Source organism: Centropristis striata, chromosome 2, assembly GCF_030273125.1.
Source record: "Centropristis striata isolate RG_2023a ecotype Rhode Island chromosome 2, C.striata_1.0, whole genome shotgun sequence".
Lineage (NCBI taxonomy): Eukaryota > Metazoa > Chordata > Actinopteri > Perciformes > Serranidae > Centropristis > Centropristis striata.
Genome location: NC_081518.1, coordinates 21567306 through 21582058, shown reverse-complemented (window position 1 = coordinate 21582058; position 14753 = coordinate 21567306). Strand labels below are relative to the sequence as shown.

The window sequence follows — 14753 nt, the reverse complement described above, 5'->3', positions numbered from 1 at the left end:
ATTCAATTTACAAGCTGTACATGTGTCTGCTGTAGCCCCATTTCATTCACTTATTTCAAGGATAAATCTGTCGATATGCTGTTTTTCTTTCTGTCAATAAATCCCATTAAAACACCAAAACCAACAGTGAATGCATCAACTCACAAGTATTGTGTGAGAATCAAAGCCTGATTTCTCTTCTCCCTCTGTGCCACAAAGCTCCTTTGTTGTTAAAAACTATTAAAAAACCAATGAGCCACACTGTTGCACTAGGTGACAAATGTGGATTAATCAGCCACTGAAAGTAGTCCCCAAGAAGATGCACTATTTCCTTCTGTTTACAGAAGAATTACAGAGACCAGTTGTTTTGGGAAAGTACTGAGCTTTAAAAATGGACTGTACACCATGGAAGTAAACCCGGAAGCTAGGAAATGTTTTTGGCATATGCGCCAGGTAAGCATGCTCATTGTACTAAATGGGTACCATCTTCTGATCCAGTATCAAGTCTTACAATACATCTCTGGCTTTGGCACGTGAGCATCCAGGGCATTGGACAAAACAGTGACGTGACACACACGAGACTGAACGTGACTGACTAGCATCGTATTGATAGATGATTTGTATTGATAGATATTTTTGTATGAGCTTGTGTGAAACTTGTGTTGGACTCTGTGTTGTGTGCCGGTCATATGTTGCCGTTAGTGGATTCCATTGCTAAGCAAATGTTAGCTGTTTTTGCCAGCTGTTGCCGCTGTATGGGGAGCTGAGGAGAGGCACTCAGGACAGCGAAGAAATATCACATCCTTATGCAATACCATGCGACACTTACTAAGTTTCAACTAAATTTGTTCACACATTGGCCATACAAAGCAATGAATATGAACGGCTTTACATGGTACCTTTAGAGAAGGACATATATTTGCCTTATTCTCACAAAACACTGACTTTTGACTTTGTCTTGTTTAATGTTTAATGAAACAGAATCAACGTACATGTCTGAATGTTTGTATTCACATCAATCAATGCCAAACAAAAATATTTGGTGTTGGTACCTTCTGTAATGTCTTCAGGTTTCTCTTTTGACTTATGTGATACAGCACACCTACCTGAAAATGTTTACAAGTGTGAAACTTATGTAATTAACAGACTGCAGAGATCAGTTAGTCCTCCATCTTTCCTGGAAGGACACCGCCCAGGTATCCCAGGTACAGACAACAGACACGTCTTTCACGTCCCGTCTCAGTGAGCTCAGTGTTTCTGCGGCAGCAGCCGAGGTAAATAGCATATGACGCTGACTCATAGGAATAATAAAATTACGGTAAATTTCTATTTGCCCAACAGGGTGGGTTGCACATGGCGTCAGCATTCCCTTGCGATCTGAATAGAGTTCTTTAAAGGTTCCTCTGCACTCCACCCTCCAAACACACAGTTCACCTCTCTGCCCCCAGGCCTCCGGATGAATCGTCCCTCTCTGCTCTCACCATGTTTTGCACTTGCTAATTAGTAGAAAACAGAAAAATGTTTGTAACCTAGAACATACTGCTAAGTGCTTCTTGCAGCTTTAGCAAGCTATGACCCTGTCACATTACAGCACATTAGAAACACTAACTTTACTGTCAGAGCCTAGGCACCAGAACTTCAACATGGTCCTAAATATATATATTAGAAAAAGGTTATACAAACAACTGAATAACATGATAGCACTATATTATATAATATTGTGCAGGAAAAGGCTACTTTTTAGGAATCTAAAATGAATGAAGAATATATTGCCCGTGAAACTATTTTAAGGGCATTTTGGGAAACACATTTCCTGGCTTTCTTGCTATGAGTTGGATGAGCGGTATCACTCTCACATCTGTACACTAAATATACAGCTAATACAATTTTTTGTGTCCAAGAGAAAGAGCTGTAGTAAATGACACTGAACCACAGCTGGACCATCTTTAGCTTCACTAATTGGAGATATCTTTATTGAGTCTTGTCTAGCCAGACCTTCTCCAGTGATGTGTCAGTGCTGGAGAAAGGTCTGGCTGCACTCATTACCATTCTGGAAAGAGGGAAAACATGCTTGGGCTTGTTTGTATTTCTTTAAATCAATCACAATCATCTTGAGCGGTGCTAAGACCAGGATGTAGCGCCATTGCCCCTGCAAAATAGATACTGATTGTCTGTCTTGTCCATCCCATTTTAGCTCAGGAGTTAGTTGTTGTGTGAGTTTTTTTCTGAGTCACTTATTTCATAAGTCTGGTAAAAACATTTGTGAGCTTTTTTAAAAATGTGTGGTGTTTATTTGAGGTTTTCTGACATAAATATACAGACTCCACCTCCCATTTATACTATACACACAAAGAAACTTACAGATGTGGTCGTAATCCTCATGGTGTTCCTTCACAGTAGCAAAACTGGTTGGGTCAGTCAAGTCCACATCCTCTTCTTCCTTGGTTTGTGGCAGCACTTTTTGTTGGTGTCAAGAACACAGTCAAGTACGCAGATGACAAATAAACAGAAATAATAGTCAAGGAATGAACAGGACAATTTACAAGTAACCTTATATGCCTTTTATGCTGGTTGGGTGTGATAGATCCTCTTCTCTTGCAATTTCTAGTATTTTCCTTCTTTAGGGTACAGAGAACAAGCAAAGATGTTTTTCTTTTTCAAGCATAAAAACATGTCTTCTATAGAACCTGCTTTGGTATTTAGTCAGTTTAAAAAACACACAACAAGTGTGATAATGTTGATCAACTTTAGTACCTGAGCTGCATATTTTTACAGTCTGACAATTTGTCTGTACACAAGAGACTTGCGCCAAACATAAGGCTGCTACAGGTACCAATTCAATTCACTGATTAACAGTTAATTTACCTTGTGTCCTATCCCTCATATTCATAGCTCAACACTTCAGTTTGCTCTAAATAATAAGATGGTCTTACCAGGCTACATATTTTTAAAGGGGTTACTGCAGGTGAGTGTGACAGCAGCTGAATAAGTAGACAAGCCCGAGACATGAGAGGAGTTGACTAATTAGACCCATCATTCAGACACAAGTGGCAATTTTTAAATATGTTATTTTTCAGTCCATATCTGATCTTTTAATTAAAACTTAAATAATGTTCTACCCAGCTACAGTGGAATACATTCTTGTTTTGCTAATCTATTACAATAGAGCAGTCAATGGCAATAAAAGGATTATTCTCAGGTTCTCCCAACAACGCCAATATGGGTTTTACAAAAACGTAGGGTTAGGGTTAGTGACACAAATAGTGCAGAAGTTAAGATATAGCAATTACATATTTTGTCCAAACATTTTGTGAGGTCACAGTGGCATTTGACCACCAAAATAATATAATAAAATAGAATATAAATTATGCTACTGTGGTCAACAAAAGTGGACAAAATAAATGAGGCAGTGCATTCGCAAGACATTAAACTCTGAATTATCCCCTAACTGGAAAAACTAGTGATTAGTGGATTCCATCTATATCTATATAATCTATATATAGATTTCACTACCTCCAAAAAATGCTACTATGAGGACAAACATCATCACACATTAATAAAATTGAGCTCATTGAATCCACAAATCTCAGCTTTCCAGTCATAGCCATTTTATCAACTTCACAGTCTGTTTAGGGACCCCAGTATGCAGAAATTATCAAATACAATAGGCCAATAACATATTTTAATGCATAAAAAAACTATGTTTTTTAAACTGTATGAGGTTAGTATTAAGTATACATGTATGTAAAGACTTGTACCCATAGAACCCATTTTAATCCATATAACTCGAGGTCAGAAATCAGAAAACTGTGAAAACCACCATGTCAGTTTATTCCTTGCTAAAAAACAGTGTAACCTTGAAATACTATATTTGACACTGTGTTATACCATTGGACCATTCTGGTAATTGGTGAGGAGACACGCCACAGTGAATAACTCATTAATGCTCCCTGAGATGGGGAAGGGAATGTCAGTATCAAACAGTTTGATTTCCCTGACTCTCTTGAATAATCTCGCCACATGGACTCTCAAACGAGTAATGGACAAGTTCGCAAAAACGTCTACTGACAGTGGGTTTCCTTGAGGCAGAAAGGCAAGCCGGTGAACTTTCCCAGGGACATGGTCATCGACGTAGAATCCCCTTTCGACCATAACAGCCATGTGAGGGGACAGGAGAGGTAGGATTCCGGATTTTCTGAAGATCTCTTCATCAGTCACGGAACCTTCACAGACTGCTGACACAAATGTTACGGCACCATGCGGCGCCATGCCCACCATGGCTTTTAAGGTGCAGTGGGACTTGAATGAAACGGCAGGTGGCTGGGAAGATGGCGTTTGGCAGTGCAGCTCGATGCAGTCAACGATTACTTCTGTGTCTGCAAAGTCCCTGAACTCACAAGGAAGATGAGCTTCAATTTTTTCCTGTTTCATCCATATACAAACTGAACCAAGCAGGCAGAAGAGGAAGTCGGCCCATGATGTGATGACTCTGCAGACCATTGTGTGGTGGATGTTAAAACGGTAGCCGAGCTCCATCAGGTTGCATCCAGTGGAAAGGTAGTTCAGAAACAGGAAAAACTCATCTATGGGGGCCAGTTTCTGGAGTGATGGAAAAAATGTTATCATGAATATTACATAGATTTAGACATGGATCAATATCCATATCCAAGTGTCATTGTGACACATTGGTGCTAAAACAAACTTGCATTTGTAATAATAAGCAATATGAGGTTTGTTTGTTGCACAGGTATGTTTACTTCTGTCAGAGTATATTTTACAACAAATATTAGTTGCAGCCAGCATCTTTTCTCTGGGTGGCTGTGTATGTTCCCTCTCCTCACTTGGAACATTTTAAAACAGATGCTGGTACTAAAAGCTGGCAAATTATTATCTGGAGCAGTTGCTGAGTCAAGTGCGACACCTACTGGCAAAAAACGGTATAACGGTCACGCCCATTCTTGGGCTTAATGTCAAACTAACATTTTTACACTGACCTGACCCAGTGACTCTCTTGTGTTGTTATGCTGCTGGGTGACTTTTACAGTGACAGTCATGTACTTACTCTTGGTCTGCTGAAAGCCTCATCTCTCACAGCAGAAGAAAAGGTTCCTCTGGCCCTTGTAGCGCGTACCATCATTGATCTTGCTGGTTCAATGAGAGTCCAGAATGCCATCAGATGTTCATAAGAGGTGAATCTTAAAATAAACACACATGAAACAATAGCCCACATGGAACTGAAAGGACCCATCACAGATATATCAGTGTCAAATATGACTGATATTAGAACATATACTGCAGAAAACAATGCTTGGGGTGACTTAGAAAACAGGGCAAATACTCAACTACAAGAACCTCAAAATTGTATCAGTACATTAAGTTAAGTCAATGTACTTAATGAATTTACATTGGCTGTTAAAATAAATGCTGTTTAAAGTTACATAAATGGAAATACTTACAGTAACGTACAAGTACCTAAACTTGAGTTTATTTAGATCTTTTTCTGCTTTCATTTTTACTACTTTTATTTTCCTGCTGTTCAATTTCATCTTTTACTCTTTTTATATCTTATTAATGTTCTTATTTTTTTATTTACACACTATTAAGCAGGCTACTTCTCGTTGCCTCGATTGGTTTTTAATGCCATACTGTGAAGCACTTTGAGCTGCATTTAATCTATGAAAGGTGCTATAAAAATAATAATTATTAAATTAATTAGTTACATTCCCCAATTTGCCGATGTCCTCAAATCCTAGAAATGCCCCTTAGCTTTAGTTTGTCTTACCTAGTGTAAAACTGAATGTCCTCAGGTGATCCAGCGAACCTCTGCAGCCCACTTGGATCTTGTAAAAGCCTGGTATGAAGCTGGTTGTTACTGTCATTTTGTTTATTGCTAAGACAGTAACCATGATCCAGAACCACTGCCAGTGCTGCATTGTCTTCTATTTGCTGTAAACTGTCTTCAGACTCCTCAGGGTCGGACTCTTCTGGGGATGCGCTGAGCTCCCAGACCCCGGGTCGGATCTGCTCTTCGGTGTAGTTGTTCCACTGAAATAAAGACGGAACAGCTCCGGCTCTTAAAGTCCTTTTCCCTTGTTTTGTAATGCTGATATCACCTTTGACAAAATGTCTGCTGCACACCTTTGTGCCGACTGTTACCGTCAAAGACTCTCGCCTTATTCTGTGCAGCCACTCCTGGCAGAGTTCATAGTCTCTGGGGAAGCGGTGAAAACTCAACACCGCGTTGTATCGACTGGAATTACAGCATAGTGGAACACAACAATGATCATGTGAGCCGGTTTTCCTGTGCTGATACCTGACGACACTTTTTACATTGTACGAACCCCTCATGTTCATGTTTTTGCCCGTTGTTGTTTTCTAGGTTTCTGTTGACATTAGCTTCGCTGAATTAGCCCCGTCTGGCTTGAACCGGAAACAGAGTTGACAACTTCTTCTTCTTCTTCTTCTTCTTCTTCTTCTGTTGAGTTTTATTGGCGGTCGGCAGACCAACGTACAGGAGCTTTACCGCCACCTGCTGACTGGAGTGTGGAGCAGTAGATTGACAGGAAAATAAGGAGAGAAAATATGAATACTGATAAATAAATAAATAAATAAACTAACTAACTAATTAATTAATTAATTAATTAATTAATTAATTAATTAATTAATAATTTAATGGGAAAAGGGAGAAACAATAGTGTAAATAATAGCATTTTACAATCCCGTGCAGTCCTGTTTCCCTCAGGTAATTAAATAGGGGCTTGTTTTCTTTGCATGATTTTTTCCCAAGAAGACTTTCCAGGGTGTTACTGTGTTTCTCATCCTCTAGAAGTCTCTATCTTTCAGCATAGTACATCTTACATTCTACCAGCACATGTTTGACTGTTTCTGGTTCACTGCAGTGGCTGCAAAGCCCTGTAGGGTGCTTGCTTATTCTATGGAGTGTTTGGTTTAATCCTGTGTGTCCGATCCTAAGGCGTGAGATGGCCATCTCCTCCTTTGGGTTCCTACTCCTGACTCCGCCCGCCCCAACATGATTTTGTATATTATAGAGATGTCTCCCTGTGTCGCTCAAATCCCAGTATTCTTGCCAGATCTTTCACAAAGATATCTACATTCTCATTTCCATCAACTCCTATGTGTGCAGGAACCCAAAGGAAGGAGATGACCAAAACCCTTATTGTGCAGTACGAGCAGTGAGTGAAAAATCTCATACAGGATGTCTTGTCTACATGCTGATTTCCCCGACCATATACTTAAGAGTGCTGACAAACTATCAGATGCCACGATGATGTTTTGATGGCTGTTTTCATTGACCCACTGTATTGCTAGAAGTATACCCATAAGTTCTGCGTACACTGAGAGGTGGTCTGAAGTTCTCTTTTTGACTGCTTTTTCGTATTGAGGGATATAGAAAGCAACACCTGTGTGTCCAGTCTCTGGGTCTTTTGAGCCATCTGTAAATATGATTAGTTTGCCTGGTTGCTGCTGTTCTATATAATTTTGTGCTATTATCATTTCCTTGATCATTTTTGGTTTCTGCTTCAATTTTCCTTGCAGGCTGGTGTCTACTGATGGCATTACAAATCTCCATGGAGGTATGATGGATATTGGAACGGTGGGGCTAAAATGCAGTTCAGAGGCCTGTCTGTTGTGCCTTGGCATTGCCAACGCACCCAAAGCTAAAGCGATTGATCTTATTATGCTCCCAACAATCTTCTAAGGTAGCCTTGGTGGGGTGTGACCTGCTGTGACCTTGTAGGTTTACCCAGTATGCCAACATGAGCTTGACTCTCCTAATTCTGAGCGGCAATTCCCCCATTTCGACTTGCATTGCCGAGACTGGTGATGTTTTAAATGCTCTGCAACAAATTCTGAGAGCCTGAGCCCGTTCCACGTCAAGCTTTTTAAGGTGAGTTTCTGCTGCAGACATATAAGCGATTGAACCATAATCTAGGGCTGCTCTCATAAGAGCCCGATAGATATTTAGTAGTGCTGTTCTGTTTGCTCCCCAGTCTCGCCCTGACAGACACCGTAATAAGTTATTCATCTTTTTGCACTTAGTTTTCAGTTTGTCGATATGTGAGGCCCAGGTAAGCTTTCAGAAGTCCAGGGAACCTTAGCAAAGCATATAACTTAAGTCACACACACATCAATGTCAAACAAATAATTTTCTCTATATCTGGATAAAGAAATGTTAAAATATGTAGCGACTGTAAGCTCTTCAAAAATATTTATATAACATGTTATTATTTCCCTTTCTTTCCTTTTATTACATCTGTTAGTCCCCTTGGTGTCTTTTTTCATTATAGACTTATTTTCTATTTGGAGGGTTTCTGTGACCTTTGAAAATTGATCACATAAAAATAATGCTGGGACTTTTATGCATATTATTACAGACATATCAATAAATTAACATGAATATCAGGTACTATGATGACAAAAAAACTCTTAAAAATTAAAGATAACTTGTTTGCACCAATGAACAATTTTAAAGGGCATATATTCATAGAGAAAGAAAGGCTTTTTTGCGGTAGTATCTGTGACTGTTTGCGGAACCAAATACACCACACAAACTGGGTTTCCGGTCGGACCGAAGACGACGAGGACTTTCGTTGGTGCCTTTTCTCGCTGGATAACGATGGCTTTTCCAGAGTTTACATCGGAATAATTAAAGTGGTATGATCACAAATAATCAATTAAAACACCCAATATCTGCGAATTATGTACTCAATTACTTTCATTATTAAAACGATCGATTAATCTGTCTTTTGCTGACGAAAACCACTTAGCTAACCGATACTAACGCACCGTAAAAGTTGCTGGAAAAGATTGCGACTGACACTGTTATTGTTAGCTTTGGTAAATGAGGAAAAAGACATGTTGTATTGTTTTGTGATTTTTCTGAGACCCACAACATCCACAGTTTAATAGTTGAGGCTGCCATTGAGTATGTTAGCGCGGCTGTGTTGATCGATGTTGGCAAGAAATGGCTTTTCCCTGCGTTAGCTAGTCGGACGGTCAGGAGATTATATATTAATATATTTTTTATATAAAGTGTAAGAATAGGCTACTTAATTATAAGTATATTACCCATCTGCGGTATTACGATGTATTTTTTGTAATATAACCTAGCTACGTGAAACCGCTTGACAGACTCAAAAAGTGAAATTGAATAACAAAATATATGAATTATTGGATTAATTTGTTTTTATTATGTAATTTGAACATTTTCCACGTTAAGCTTGGTCTAGTATTGTAAATCAAACCGCCTTACGGGTTTTAAAAGGTAAAATGAAATAACAAACAATATTTTTTTAATTATTAATAAAAAAATCTATAAGGCCAGCAGTGTGCATTTTAATATTATAAAATGCACACATATATATATATACATATATATATATGCGATGTATATGCGATGTATACTATGATGACATTATTTTTGTAATAAAACCTAGCTAAATTAAACTGCTTTGCACACTCAAAAAAGTAAAAAAAATATATATATATATATATATATATATATATATATATATAATTGGATTTATTTATTGTTTTTATTTTGAAATTTAAACATTTTTCATCTGTATCTGTGTGATGTTGTTTTATATAACCTGTCATGACACAATTTAATTAAACTGCTTTATTTTAATTCAAATGAAACTGCTTTACGGATTAAACAGTTAAATAACAAACAATATTAATAATTTGATTTATCTATGAGAAGGCCAGCAATGTGCATTTTAATATTGTATTTAATATGAGCATTATTTCACACGTTTTTATTGTGTAAGTCGAACACTTTTCTGTTCGAGTTTGGCCTAAATATTTATTTCTGTGTGATGAAGCAGGCTCCTTTATCCATTCAATTTCAATATTGTAAGATTTTTGTTGTAATATAGTCTAGCTAAATCAAACTTTACAGATTAAAAAAGTAATATTAATAAATTGGATTTAGCATTCAGATGGCCAGCAGTGTGCATTTGAATATTGTTTAACATGCATTCACATGAACTACTAACCCCTCCCAGGCCCCTACAAAGTTTTGGCTACTATTTTACTGGTGTTTATTTGGTTTATAAATGAATTTTCAATATTGTGAGATATGTACAAATATGAGTTTTTTTTTGTAATATTAAACGACTTTACAGACTTAAAAATAAAATAAAAATAGGGGTTTTATTACTTTTTTAAAAGATCCTCAGACTTCTTCCATCACTGTTAGTAGGTACGTCTATTTTTTAAACCTGTTCAGTAAAGAAAGACTGTGGTGTGCATTAGGTTAATTTACCACAGCTGGAGCTTTATTTGACTCGGTGAACAGTAGAAAACACCTGGTCTGAGCTCAGTTTATAGAGCTTTAACACAGCAGACAGTTTCACTCCTCACAGCAGGAAAAGAAGCTCAGGTGTAAATAAATAATTACAATAACCAAGAACCATTGAGGTTTCACAGTAAGCAATGAAAGACAGCCAACATTCAGAAATACCGGAACTCTGGCATCAAATGTTATTTATTAATGGTTAATAACAAGTTATACGAAAAGGTATACTTCATGTTATCATCTTGATTTGATTGGAGAAAGAATTTCATAACAGAGGTGTCGTCTTGATAGTGAAAAACAGTGAAATACTGTTTCATTGCTGCATTACTTATTTCACCTATAATAATAATAATAATCACAGTTGGTCATTTAAGGATGCTACAAAAGCCATTAGGGCTATGAAACAGAATTTATTTGGAAAATGCTTATCAAATGAAAAATAACCATAAATTTGACATTGCATGTACAGTCATGGAAAAAATTATTAGACCATTGTTTTCTTGTTCATTTTAATGCTTGGTACAACTAAAGGTACATTTGTTTTGGACAAATGATAACAACAAAAATAGCTCATAAGAGTTTAATTTAAGAGATTATATCTAGACATTTTCCATGGTTTTCTTGATAATAACCAAAATCAGTTTCAAGAAAACCATGGAAAACAAATGTACCTTTAGCTGTACCAGGCATTAAAATGAACAAGATATTAGAGAAAACAAGGGTGGTCTAATAAGTTTTTCCATGACTGTATAAAAACAGGCCAAAGTTTATTTAAAAGCGAGATCATGATGTAAAATTTGAGGTGTTTAGGTAAATCTTTAACTCTCCATGTGCAGCATTGTGGTTGAAAGTAACTTCATCATTTTTTAAACTTTTAGTCTTTTTGTCTGTAACCTGTTTTTCTTGTCTCTGTTCAGGTTGATGGCCTGCCTCGCTCCTCCCCTCCCGTCTGCTCTCGCCTCATTTCTTTCCACGTTGCTTCCCTGCGGCTTCGCCGTGGGGCCCTCAGGGCTCTGTGGGGGCAGGATGGGGCTGTGGTGGGTTGGCCGCTCGCTGCAGGCTGGATCCCTTCTGGGGAGGGACGGGGACACGGAGTGGGCCTCGAGGTATCACAGCGACCTGAAGGCTCGCAGCCGAGACGATGAACTCACGATGAACTCTGAGTTCAAAAGGGGGCCGGCCAGCAGCACAGAGGCAGAGAAGGTAAACTGAAGCAAATTTTTAAAGATTATGAACATTAAAACACTAGAAACAAAACATGCACACAGAGCAGGCTTTTATCTCTATCAAAGTTAAGATAAATTGTATTTTTTGTTTGTTTTGTCAGTTTGTAATTTTATTCTTCTTAAAAGAACATTCGACTCTGGCCTGCAGCTCTTCTGTGTGGAGTTTGCATGTTCTCCCTGTGTCAGCGTGGGTTCTCACTGGGTACTCCGGCTTCCTCCCACAGTCCAAAAACATGCAGCTGAGTTTTTATTGGTGACTCTAAATTGCCCGTAGGAGTGCATGAGAGCGTGATTGTCTGCCTCTAAAGGCGTGTTTCCACTAAGTACTTTTTAAAAAGCAGAGTTTTGAGTGTTTTGGTGTTGAGTGTTTTGGCTCCGACCACGAGTTAGTTCCCCTCGGCCTCTGTTCCCATACAGCTACTTTTGTAGCTGCTAACCAACGGAGTTCGAATGTGACAACAGACCGACGCGGCAAGCAGTGTTGCCAACTAAGAGACTTTGTTTCTATATTTAGCGACTATTCAGACCTCTCTAAAGACTCTTTTTCAAAAAAGCGTCTAGTGACAAATCTAGTGACTTTTTCTGGTGTTATTGGAGACTTTTAGAGACTCGTTCCTACTCTTCTTAACGAGTAACGCCGTGCAAAAGCACTCACAAGCGGCCCAGTCCTCCTGCAGCAGTCTCTCCCAGCTGCAGTCAGAGCAGGAGTTAACCCCTCAGCATCCAGTTTGCACCAGTCTGCAAATGAATCACGCATTCACGAAACTGCCGCTCAGTAGCAGCTCAGAAAGTACAGACGCGAGGCAGTTACTTTCTGAGCTGCTACCTGAGGCGCTAACTGGTGAAGTTGGGTGGATCCTCTCTCCCAAGCCACACCCATAGCAGCTCACTAGAGAGAAAAGTACCTGATGGAAACGCGCCTATAAGGCGATAGTCTGGCGACCTGTCCAGGGTATACTCCGCCTCTCGCCCAATGTCAGCTGGGATCGGCTCCAGCCCCCCGCGACCTTAGTGTTGATAAGCAGTTAAGGATAATGAATGAATGAATAATATATAACATTGACCTTCAAAGAGTTTTGTACCTGTAATCTTTAACTTCTCCATTTAACTTTGTACATATAAACTACGTTTTGAAAGCTTCTTATTCAGTTCTGTTGAGATCTTTGTTGTCTTGCAAGAGGAAATTAGTTTTACAACAAATCAGCATGAAGCGGAAAGAAAATAAACACAATAAGACAATTGAACACAGTGATGCTACTATACATTAAATGAAACGTTCCTGTAATAAGGTAAAAAGTAACTACAATAACAGAGATAAGATCCAGTATAATAGCACTTATAATGTTTTCCATCTTTATTGAGTGTGTGAGAATGCAACACATTCAGTCTTTTTGAAGCTTTCATTGAGGTTTTGAATAAAGCTTTTGAATGTCTGTCATCATGTTTTGTGACATTGAATCATCACCAGAAAGATATATTTTAAAAATCCTCAAACAAAAGCTTCAATTTGAATAAAGTGATTTTTCGGATGAAATAAGTAATTAAATCAACTTAGGTCCAAATAGATTGGTTGTTATTGTGTTTTTATAACTGTAATTCATGTTTCCTCCTCTCTTTGTGCTCAGTCAGCTGGAGAGTAAATCGTTTTTTGATCATAGTGAAAATGTTGTTTTTAAAATTGAATATTTTGTCAGATGATTTTTTTCATCTGACAAAATATTTTATTTTGTCTATGTTTTGAACTTTTGAAATGATTATCTCTTTTCAATACTTTTCACCTTTTTCACCGCTCAGTAGTTTATGGAAATGTTTGGATCACACGAGTTGGAAACCAAGAAATATGAAAACAAATAGTATAATATAATACTAGTAATTTATTAGTCCCACAACAGGGAAATGTTCAGTGTTGCAGCAGCAAAAGATATAGAGGAAAAACAGAAAGAAGCATCAATAAAATAACAATAAATAGTAAACAAGCAATATTAACGAGAAATATGAAAGTATTAACAATTTTAACATGAAAAAATGTCAAATTATGAACAATTTATACAGTATAGACTGACTCAACAGTTGAAATTGCACCATTACACAGAGAAAAGTATTTATATTGCACAATGAAATGATAATACCCCTAATTGAAGTAGTTGGAAGGTACCGATATTGAACAGTTTGTGTACATTATAGTGCAATTATTGTCAGTATTTGTGTGTGTGGTGTACTGGCAGCAGTGCTGGTTGTAGAGTCTGACAGCTGCAGGTAGGAAACAGGATTCAAATGTTAATTTAGATTTAGAACATCAACATTATGAACAAAGCTTCAAACTGTTACAGCCCATAATTAGCATTAAAGACAACGTACAGTTGAAGCTGATGGATGGATGGATGGATGATAGATGGATGGATTGATAGATGATGGGTGGATGGATGATAGATGATGGGTGGATGGATGATGGATGATAGATGGATGGATGGATGGATGATTGATTGATTGATTGATTGATTGATAGATGGATTGATTGATTGACTGACTGATTGATTGACTGATTGATGGATGGATTGATAGATGGATGATGGATGGATGATGGATGGATGGATGGATGGATGGATGGATGGATGGATGATAGATGGATGGATGGATGATAGATGGATAGATAGATGGATAGATAGATAGATGGATAGATAGAACTTTATTGTCCACTGTGGCGGAAATTTGTCTTTGGATTCTCCAATATTTCAGATACAAACATGACATGCATAAAACCATACAGTCTCTGAATAAATATAAATACACATAAGTAATATATAAATACACTGGCAATACACTTTACACCAATAAAAACATACAGCAAAGAACTATTGTGCAAATGGGCAGGAAATGGCAGCAGCAGGTGAACACATTTAAATACTGAGGTCTTGATCATTTGGCGTTCAGCGCCTGTATGGCACGGGGTTGAGGCCAGACGGGAGCAACTCAAACTCAGAGTTCAGTGGATGTGAAGAATCTACAAATATCTGTTTAGCCTTCCTAAGCACGGCACTGTTCAAGATGTCATCAAGGTGTCTTTGTGGCTTGCCAACCACCTTCCCTGCAGTCTGAAGAATTGTGGAAAGCTTGTTCTTGTCATTCACAATCAAGTTACCAAACCAAGCAGTCATATCAAACTGTAGAATACTTTCAACCAGTCCCTTGTAAGCCATCTCAAGAATGTGTTGGCTTACACCAAA

The 14753-nt window shown here is 38.0% G+C and overlaps 2 protein-coding genes across 2 annotated transcripts in view; one reads left to right on the top strand and one right to left on the bottom strand.

Moving 5' to 3' along the window:
- Positions 1–3646: 3646 nt before the first annotated feature.
- On the bottom strand, positions 3647–6394 carry LOC131981439 (uncharacterized). The gene is made up of 3 exons (XM_059345712.1): positions 5762–6394; positions 5042–5174; positions 3647–4578 (listed from the first exon to the last, which is right to left on the bottom strand). Exons 1-3 carry the CDS (start codon positions 6331–6333, stop codon positions 3862–3864), a joined length of 1422 nt encoding a protein of 473 aa, XP_059201695.1. The 5' UTR covers positions 6334–6394; the 3' UTR covers positions 3647–3861.
- Positions 6395–8550: 2156 nt separating this feature from the next.
- Positions 8551–14753, top strand: part of znf408 (zinc finger protein 408) — a 35889-nt gene continuing 29686 nt past the window's right edge. Inside the window, exons 1-2 of the mRNA XM_059349429.1 lie at positions 8551–8655; positions 11221–11506. Of these exons, the coding sequence (XP_059205412.1) occupies positions 11225–11506 (282 nt within the window). The 5' untranslated portion in view covers positions 8551–8655; positions 11221–11224. The remainder of the gene's footprint in view (positions 8656–11220; positions 11507–14753) is intronic.

Excerpts from the sequence above, each read along its gene's own strand:
- LOC131981439 (XM_059345712.1), bottom strand. The coding sequence starts at position 6,333 with ATGAACATGAGGGGTTCGTACAATGTAAAAAGTGTCGTCAGGTATCAG. Across the intron at positions 5,175-5,761 it reads GACATTCAGTTTTACACTAG|ATTCACCTCTTATGAACATC; the intron begins GTAAGACAAACT and ends GTTTATTTTAAG. Across the intron at positions 4,579-5,041 it reads AGGCTTTCAGCAGACCAAGA|AAACTGGCCCCCATAGATGA; the intron begins GTAAGTACATGA and ends CCATCACTCCAG.